At 35.6% G+C, this 9,220-nt stretch overlaps 2 protein-coding genes across 3 annotated transcripts; both read left to right on the top strand.

Annotated features, from left to right (window-relative positions):
- Positions 1 to 409: 409 nt before the first annotated feature.
- On the top strand, positions 410 to 1,738 carry LOC145769373 (RNA-binding protein 48-like). Of its 2 annotated transcripts, XM_082580991.1 has the most exons (2): positions 410 to 967; positions 1,066 to 1,276. In XM_082580991.1, exons 1-2 carry the CDS (start codon positions 410 to 412, stop codon positions 1,168 to 1,170), a joined length of 663 nt encoding a protein of 220 aa, XP_082437117.1. In that variant the 3' UTR covers positions 1,171 to 1,276. The 2 variants fall into 2 exon arrangements, with proteins under 2 accessions (XP_082437117.1, XP_082437116.1); XM_082580990.1 differs by having other exon boundaries at positions 410 to 1,738.
- A 729-nt stretch (positions 1,739 to 2,467) lies between these two features.
- Positions 2,468 to 8,866, top strand: LOC145769372 (coiled-coil domain-containing protein 83-like). Its single transcript, XM_082580989.1, has 10 exons — positions 2,468 to 2,673; positions 3,055 to 3,139; positions 3,668 to 3,836; positions 5,019 to 5,128; positions 5,430 to 5,487; positions 5,829 to 6,003; positions 6,364 to 6,471; positions 6,871 to 7,004; positions 7,460 to 7,641; positions 8,015 to 8,866. The coding sequence occupies exons 1-10, from the start codon at positions 2,567 to 2,569 to the stop codon at positions 8,261 to 8,263; spliced, it is 1,377 nt and encodes a 458-aa protein (XP_082437115.1). The 5' UTR covers positions 2,468 to 2,566; the 3' UTR covers positions 8,264 to 8,866.
- The last annotated feature ends 354 nt before the right edge of the window (positions 8,867 to 9,220 follow it).

The raw sequence follows: 9,220 nt of genomic DNA, 5'->3' as shown, positions 1-9,220 counted from the left end.
ACGTGGTTACTATTTAGAGCTAGATTATGATATAATTACTCTCTGTTTTTTTTAAGAATTTTTATTTTAATAGTTAAACCTATAGAAAGCAATTCGGTTGAAAAATAACTTGTTTTCTTGTAGGTGTGTTGCAGGTAAACCAACTTTGTAAGAATGCTGACTTTTAATCAGTGTATGATTTTTGTAAACAACTTTTAAGTCTGTCAGTCTAAAGTCTGTCAGTCTAATTTTTAGTATAATACATTAGTTAAAACATCAACAATTAATTCTGAAAAACATACCATAGAACTATTGTTGAAATATGCTGCCACTATAAAGAATGAGACCACTGTGGTTTAACATTGTCTTTATATTTGTTTACAGAGCCAGGTCTTTATCAAACGAGTATATATGCCTTATTGGCTTTTTAATGCTAGAAATAATCATGAATAATGAAATACCTGCTCATCATGTGAAACAAGAGTATTGTGAGACAAGGCCAAAATATCGACGTGGGAAAAAAAAAACTGCTGTTCGTGTTTTCACTGTCAATGCAGAATCCAAATACTTGATTGTGTCTGGTATTCCATCAACAGGATTAGAAAAAGAACTGATTAAATTATTTGTTGTTTATGGGACAATTCTTCAGTGTAAAGAATTAACAGGTTATCCATCTGAAGAATTTACTCAAGTGTTTTTGATTGTATTTAAGGATATTCAGCCTGCTAAAGTTGCCAAAAAAAATCTTGATGAACGATACTTCTTTGGTGGGATGTTGCACATTTGTTATGCACCTGAACTGGAAACTTTATCTGACACGCGTGAAAAAATTACCAATCGTCGACATTCTGTTGTATCTCGTGTTAAATATCTTGTAAAAGAAGACAAGCAGAAGGTAAAAAAAAACAATAAAAAAATTCCAAAATTCCAACCCAAGTTAAAAGCTGGTGAAACGTCAAAAGGCCAAATGCACCAAGAAAATGCTAAGGTAGAAATCGTGCAAAAATCTGTTCAACTTTCAGTGTCTCCCAGTGATGTTAGATTAAATACTCCTTGTTCTGAACAACCTCATTCATTAATTTGCAGTTATCATACCCCTTGCAATATTTTGGGCATGCCGGTTATGCTACCTCCACCCTTGTCTATGAATGTTCGACCTTTCTTGTATCCAAGCCAACAGAACGTTTATGATGCGGTTGGATTGCCAAGTGCATCCTGCAACAAAATAGAAATGTCTTCAAAAAAGGAAGGTATGGCTGCTAAACCGATCGAAAAGAAAGTATCTAAAAAACCTAAATTCACACAAAAAAGTGGGTACTTTTATGAAAAGGTTTTGCACACTTTGAAAACAAGTCAGTTACATCTAGGTCAAGAAACAAATGAACAAGATTTGACCTCTGGTAAGGATGGAGTCTTAAAATCAAACGCATGTGTATCAACATCATCAGCAATTTCATCACCAATATTCTTGCCACGCCACGTAGAGTTAAAAAGACTTGATATGATTAATGAAGTAGAGACTGATGAGGATGGTAATGTTTATATGTTTGGTGCTCATATTCATAAAAAACATTTGGAAAAAGATTAATAAAGTGTTGGAATGTAAGCCTGTGTTTCAAAATCTCAGTATTCCTTCTTGGATATGATGCAAACTTGCTGAATGTATACACAGTTACACACTACAACAAAAACATAAATAAGGAAACAGTGAAATGATCTTGATCGAGCTAACAAAATTGGTCATTTTTACATTGATTCAACGTCATCAAATGTCAGTGAATCATTGTTAAAGTACCAATTCTGCTGGCTGGGATATCAATGAAACCAATTAAATTGAAAATTAAATGATTTGTTCATGCATTTCTGTTCATTATCTTACTAATGGTAATTGTTTGGAATAGCTAAAAATATACGGTAATTGTATTTGTCTTGATGTTTAAACCACATTATATGCATGCTTATCAATTTAAGGGTGCATTAAAAGTGGAGGTCATTGTTCAAGTTATACGATATAGGTATATATATACTGTAGCTTTTCATCCACTTTGTAATGTGTTGCCATTTGTAGAACGTCTGAAGTGACTGATCATAGTTAAGATGTTCTTGCTAAAACACAATCATTATATTTTTAAACCAATGACGATGATGCTTTTGTTTTTCTCTTGAGCAAATGCTGTCACTGTATCTCCTTTCACTGTTTTCATTTTTTGTTTTTCTAACTACTACAGCAAAAACAACGCATAGCAGAGGTTTAAGAAAGATGGAAGTAACTAAACACTAAGATTAAGATGCATGCCTAAAACTTAGATAAGACTAAAAAACGATTTGATACAGTTGTAACACTTTTTCCTGGACTTGTCATATTTCCTATTGATCACAAATAAGTATTGAACAAGCTGGGTACTTTTTGTGCTGCATTTCTTTATTTTAATGCTTGACAAACACACAATATTTTCATGGATGTTTTGACCATGTTATGATTTAATTATTGATGTTGTTTGGAGTTGGACTTACCTCCGATAAGTGTGGTTATTTTTAATCTTTTAATGCCAAACCTTTTACAAGATTCTAGGTGGTATGTAACAAAATGGCTAAGAAAGGTGGAAAAAAGAAAGGAAAAGGTGGAAAGGGAAAAAAGAAAGGTGGTAAAGGGGAAGATGAAATGACATTGAAGGAAGCAATGCTGGCGTTTCAGTAAGAATAATTATAAGTTTTGCAGCAGTGGATATAATATAAACATTAAACAATAAAATAAAAAACGATATAATTTTAATTATTTGATGTGTTTTTACTGACACTTTTAGTTAATGCTTTGCATCAAGCGTCAAAAATTGTTCTGTAGTTGTGTTTCCTAGAAGAAAGCGAAAAAATGTTTTATGTTTTGCAAGCAATCTACGGCTGTTTGTTTCAATGCTTATATAATTTTAACTAATTTGGTGTATTTCGTGAAGATGTAATACTGAATGATACCGATCTTAAGACATCTCAACATAATTTATTTTTCCTTTTAAAGCACTTTTTTCTATCATTTTTATAATATATTTTGCAAGAAAATTAATTTTGAAATATTTTTAGAATCCAAGTCAAGGAGAAAACTGTGGGAGAACTTCGGTATGAAATTGAGGGCCTGACAGAGAAAAACAGAAGATGCAGAAAGAGGGTAAACTTGTATATTCAAACTTCTTATACATTTTGAGCCGTTTTTAGCTCATCATACACCTACTGTAGGACACAGTAGAACCGTGTTTGCCACATGTGAGATCAAATGTTTTTCATTTGTGTATGACTGTATGTCAACATAAAACTTTGGCCTATTAAAGCTCAAATACCCATGTTCAAATAAAATGTAAAAATATCTTTATTAATACTATGAAAAGTGCTCAATGCCAAGCAAAAATGCCGAACAGAGCAAAGTACATCAAATTATATATATATAGTTATTACTTTCTGAAACCTCCACACTCTGTTTCACCCTAAAAGAAAGATCATCAGAAGGTCCTTATTCAAATAAAAATTTATGTTGGTAAGGTTAATTTAGACATCAGCTTAATTCACTTGTGTGTCACTGGGCTATTAGTATTAATAAGTAATTGTGAGGAAGTTTGCGTGTAGAGATTCTACACAGAAATACCATTGTTTCTCTGTATTTCTGTTCTTTCCAATTTCAACTTTAATTATCTTTTTTCAGAATGAAAGGTTAAAGGATGAGCAGCTGATCCACATCAAAACTCTACTGAGGCAAGCCAAGGACCAAGAACAAGAGTTGGCCCAACATGAAGTTTACAACAGCGAGCATGTTGAACAGGCCTTAAAAGAAAAGTGGAACTTAGCTCGGGATGAAGAGAAACAACTTGATGGTTAGTGTTGAAATCATTTTTCTTAAAATATTTGTGCACAGGGCATAGGATGGAGGGCGTTTTATTCATCTTTCATTCCTAGATTTTATTTCATTTCATCTCAAAAATTTCTTCCATTTCCTCTTCCATCTGCAAACTCTGACTTTTTTTGAAATTCTCGACTTCTCGAACAACCGTCTGGCCAGCGTTTTTATAATACGTAGGTCGTTGCAGCAGATGGAGTGTTACATGCACGTGATGAAGTGAGCGTTCTTCTCGAAACATTTCTGATAAAAAGTAAACTAAGTTAATGTTTCGCCGTCGGCAGCGTGGCGCAGCGATTTGAGAGTTAGGGTTAGAAAAGTAGTCATTTCGATGATGAGGGTTCGATTCTCACCCCTGCTATTACTCATTTTTCTTCAATTAACAAACAAAGTTCAAAGCAAGAATCAACTTTGTGGCTGATTGCTAAAAAGGTCGCAAGGACTGCAGTCAGCTGGTTTATAGGGAAAATTGTCCTATGTTAAAGTGTTTAACGGTTAAAACACTCTATCTGCTGCAGCGACCTACAAATTACAAATATATGCTCGTCTGGGAAACAATCGCGTTGGTTCAATACGAACGGAGTTATTTCAATATAAGAAACGTAATCAAACGGAAACTTGTACTCTTTACAAGTTTTGTATATATGTCCTTATACGGTGTTAGAAAGCTCATTATGGGAGACTGTCTTCAATCCCTTTCCATCCTTAACATACGAAGTAGTGTTTTTTTGTATTCAACAAAACTATGTAAAAGCACCGGAGCTTGCAGTAATACCAATGTTGGTGCAGCTTGAAATTCAACCGAACTGCCTAACTTTTACGAATTCTGTTTGTGCATTTATTTTTATATAGAGCTTCGGTAGAGAGTTTGTTTTGTTGAACAATAGGCATACGAAGCCGAGTAACGTGATCAAGTTTAACATCTTAAAGTTTATTACATATTATTTTTATATGTCACGACAGTACTCATACACTCCTCGATTTTCCCAATTGGCGTTAAATATTTCCATATGTGTTCGCTACGTTTCTGAATCGTATTTGAATGTTTTCTTAAGTATGGTGGCCACTTTGCACTTAGGCTACACTCTTACAGTATGAAGGTTTTCACTCTAAAATTTTGAACTGTACCTAGAAAATAACGAAGTGTTTCTTTTTGCAGACCTTGGATTGATAATAGAAGAAAAAGACAATAAATACGCGAAGGCAAAGAGCCAGGTTGATTTTTGGACAACTTATCGTGATAAGGGGGCACAAGAACACAAGATGCAGGTTAGTTTTATTGAATGTACAACAGTTATAGCACTGAATATGAAGACTATATAGTTTCCGAAACGTTTGTTTGCTGAACATGAGTGAGTATCTACATTTTGAGTTCTTTATTTTTTGATTAATGTACATCATTATTGTTGAAAATAAAACATTATATCAGTGAAGAATATCCATTGTCTATGCTGAATATACCGCTGATTAGCCGCACTTGCTGTACCCAGAATGCCTTTTTCCTAGATCTAGACCTTGAAAATCTTTTCTAATGTTTCCAGTGTTGCCCAAGGTTTATCGTTTATTTCAGATTCATCTGCTAGAGACTGAACTGGAAGACATGCAGAACAACTTTGATGACATGTGTTGTACGTACAAATGGTTATGCAGTATTACATGCTTTAAGAATGGCTATATGTAGGCTACATATGTAGGATCTGATTTAGAGGTTTCTATATAATAGTGCATTTGGACGAATAAGAGTTGCCCTTCTCTTTGACCCAACCAACAAACACAGTTGGTTATAAAAAAAAAAAAAAAAAAACTGCAACAAAAGTCTAATGAGCGATCCTCAACCAATTTTTTAGGTTATTTCGCGCTGTTTTCTTTTAATGATCAAACTTTTTGCATGAATGTTCAATCATGACTTGTACAAGTAGTTTACAGTGGATAGTCACTGGATACTTACAATTATTATACACGGTTTTAGCTCACCTCAAACGACAGCTGGATGCCGCGAAGTTTGAAGTGAAGGCGCGGATGGATGACTGCATGGCTGAACAGAAGCATCTTGCCTCCGAGAAAGCCATGGAGCGTCTTGACCCAGCAAGTGTGCAGGAGGTTCACGAAAACGAATGGCTGAAAAAGGAAGCTGAAGTTCACAGGTTACAATGTTTGCTTAGAGCTTGCTGCATGTACCAATAGCAAACCATCCACAAATGAAGCAAATTAGACGATTAAGGAGCTTAATGCGCGGATTAACTTTTTTTATTTGCACCATCTTGCGCTAAGTCATATAAATTTCTTTTGAAATGAAATCCAAACAGTTTTTCATGCTAGAAGAGGCTTTGAATTACAAATACAAGGGTACCCTCTAAAGTGAAAAGATTAGTTTCCGATTGTTGTAGTGTGCCTGAGAAACTACATCTTCGTAACGGTTAAATATAGAGTATGTTTGAGTCAAGCCTAAAGCATGTTTTTACTAGCAGATTTTCTATACTTTTGTTTTATTTTTATTTCTGCAGAGCTGAAATAAAAGCATTATTGGTGGCTTTGGAATCGCTAGAGCGAGAAAATTTGGAGGTTATCAGTGGTTTGCTTGATTGCCGGCAAGAGGATCTGAAGATTTCGAGGTTACGACCTAATTATTGCACCATTCACGTTTGCCATCATTACCAATTGTAATTATTACAATTGGTAATGTAATAATTACAGTCGAAGAAACATTACCACAGTCGAAGAAACGGAAGTCTCCATCTTCCAGCAATCTAAGTAGTCATACTTGGAATTTCTCAATGTAGAGAGAAAAAAGTTTTCTCTGCCTATAAAACGTTGAATGGTAGTTTTATTAAATATTACCAATTGTTGTTGTGGATTTTTCACTTAGTTCAGTCGCTGGAAGGGCGTAATCCACGCGCACGGCCGAAGAAGATCCAGACAGCAAAGAGGAACAAAAGACGGATAACCGTGTACTAAGTACCTAACTTTCATTGCGTCAAATATCGAAAACATTAAACTATGTCTTTATTCAGAAACTTCTACTTGACTCAATTCACAGAAGAAGATGTTCTGAATGAATCCACAATGCATGAGATGGATTTGAAGGAAATGTCGGTGTACAAGAAAGGTTATGACAGCCCTTCTGTATCATCCACGCCTGTCATGGGTATCGTTTGCTCTCTTATTCGCATTGATTTTAAAATCTTTTGTTTCATAGGATATGCTACAGTATTAGGTCTACGTTAAGCAGTTAATTTCTGATCCACAAGCAAATGTTGGGTTCGTGGCTGATTTATTTGCGCGGGCAATCGAGCACAATTTAGCACCCCGAGCAAGCAACTGTGCGCAGTATATTTTAGGGCAGACCCGACTAATTCATGGCAGCTGCATGGACAAACAACAAAACATGAAACGAAAAAGGCGATTTGGAAAGGTGTAACCAAATAGCTAAGTTTAAATAGACTGTAAGTTCTGTTTCTAATGTGATTAAGTCGCTGGAAAATTTTTGTTCAATCATTGAACCTCAAGAGCTCATAGCACAATCAATTTACTTTGCGCAAACGAGAAGTCATCATTAACAGCAAAAGTTGTTTGAAAAAATGCTTGTAATATAATTTTTAGCGATAGAAGATCGACCGCGCAGCTCAATGCAGAAAGCTGTAGAAGACAAAGTCTTTTCCATCATGAAAGTTGATGAGGAAGGATCCGATGTTGAATCCAGCGATGGAAGAGAGCTAGAAGGAGATGTAGAAGCGGATATGATTGCCCACCAGGATGAATACATCAACATCCACGAAGATGCGGTATGTGGAGGACATTTTTTGTGTCTTCGTTAGAAAACTCTTCTGATAAAAGTGTAGTTAGTTTTTAGTTAAATAAATTACAACGTTTGCTTCATAAATTGTTTTCTTTTTGCGAAAAAACAACTTCCTGTTTTTTGTACGTTTTTTAAAGACATTGCTTTTGAGTTTATGAGCAATAGAGGCCAGTTCTTTTGCTTTACTTAGTAATTTAGATTAAACTCGCTATATAAAATCTAAGTAGAAAGAGTCTTACGTATAAACAGTTGAACTCTAGGCCGAGCAGTAAGCATATTGCGGCCGTAACACCGCTATTGCAGCTACTATTCACAGTTGATTGTTGGACACATATATCTCTAACGTTGCACGATTATAGGACTTCCTTCACCTTGGTCCTCTTGAGATCAAACTGCTCTGCGTCACTGGAGAAAGGAAGCCAATCCACCCCATGGATGCAAGCCTTCAGATAGTCGATGGTTCGAGACCCGACCTCACCGTAACCCGGCCAAAGTGGCCTATCCAACCAACTATGATAAAAGCAGCTTTGCAGAACCGCCATCCAGAATTAGTTGCCACTTCTTCGCATCATAACTCTGGAAGCACAAGAGCTTCGACTCCACAATGACGTCATCTCTGTGTTGATGTTTTCCTCTATCACTGTTTTTTCATCCATTTTTTTTAATTTTTGTTATTAGCATTTATTCCGATAGCTTATTTTTATAATCTTTTTTTGATGTGTATATATAATTTTGTGGTTTTGTGATAGATGTGAAGTCTATGCCAACAGAAGAGTGCATTTGCCAACTAAAGTGATTGATGCATCCTAACCTTTGCCCCATCCTTTTGTTGATAAAATTAGAAAATATAGCATCTTTGTACAAATGTTTAAAATAAAACATGTTTCAGTGTAAAAAAGATGAATTTTGCTGTCTGGGTTGCAATCTACCGGCATCATATTTGAAAGCTATTTCTTTGTTTTCCCGCCTCAACTTTTTTGTTTTTTTGTTATATGACAACGCATAAGCTAACGTTGGTTTACCATTGTCAGACGTTGAATCGCTAAATTAGCCTACGTTTCTTTGTTGGTTGTTCCATATTTTGTGCTATCCACGTTTGTCACTGTGCCAATGGTAAGCCTACGTTGTGTAAGGTCACTATAACTTCTCTATCCATTCGTGAAAACCATGAAATAGGCTATAATATTTTCACTTTAATAAATTAGCAACAAAGGAAACATGTGTATTAACAGAGCACAGGATGTTTATTGTTTATACTGTATTTTGTTATAAGGCAGCAGTGGCCGAGTGGTTAGCGCGTTGGGCTCGCAGTCGAGAGCCTGCATGTTCGACTCCAGCCACCCACACTTGCTGTTGTTTCTCTGGGCAAGAAACTTTACGATAATTGCCTCTACTCAGTGATCGATTTCGAGTAATGGGTAGTACCAAATTTCAGTCATAAGTAGAGTAGACAACCGGAAACAAGACATTGCAGTCGGCTGCAGCGTGGGTCAGGTGTACGTCGGAAGGCGTACACCGATGCATAGCGCTCAAGTCCGCTTTCCCGCAATGCAGGATAAAGATAA

Source organism: Aplidium turbinatum, chromosome 4 (assembly GCF_918807975.1).
Source record: "Aplidium turbinatum chromosome 4, kaAplTurb1.1, whole genome shotgun sequence".
NCBI lineage: Eukaryota > Metazoa > Chordata > Ascidiacea > Aplousobranchia > Polyclinidae > Aplidium > Aplidium turbinatum.
Note: the sequence above shows the minus strand (reverse complement) of the source record. Positions and strands in the feature narration are given on the sequence as shown.

Excerpts from the sequence above, each read along its gene's own strand:
- LOC145769373 (XM_082580990.1), top strand. The coding sequence starts at position 410 with ATGCTAGAAATAATCATGAATAATGAAATACCTGCTCATCATGTGAAA.
- LOC145769372 (XM_082580989.1), top strand. The coding sequence starts at position 2,567 with ATGGCTAAGAAAGGTGGAAAAAAGAAAGGAAAAGGTGGAAAGGGAAAA. Across the intron at positions 5,129-5,429 it reads CACAAGAACACAAGATGCAG|ATTCATCTGCTAGAGACTGA; the intron begins GTTAGTTTTATT and ends CGTTTATTTCAG. Across the intron at positions 5,488-5,828 it reads CAACTTTGATGACATGTGTT|CTCACCTCAAACGACAGCTG; the intron begins GTACGTACAAAT and ends ACACGGTTTTAG.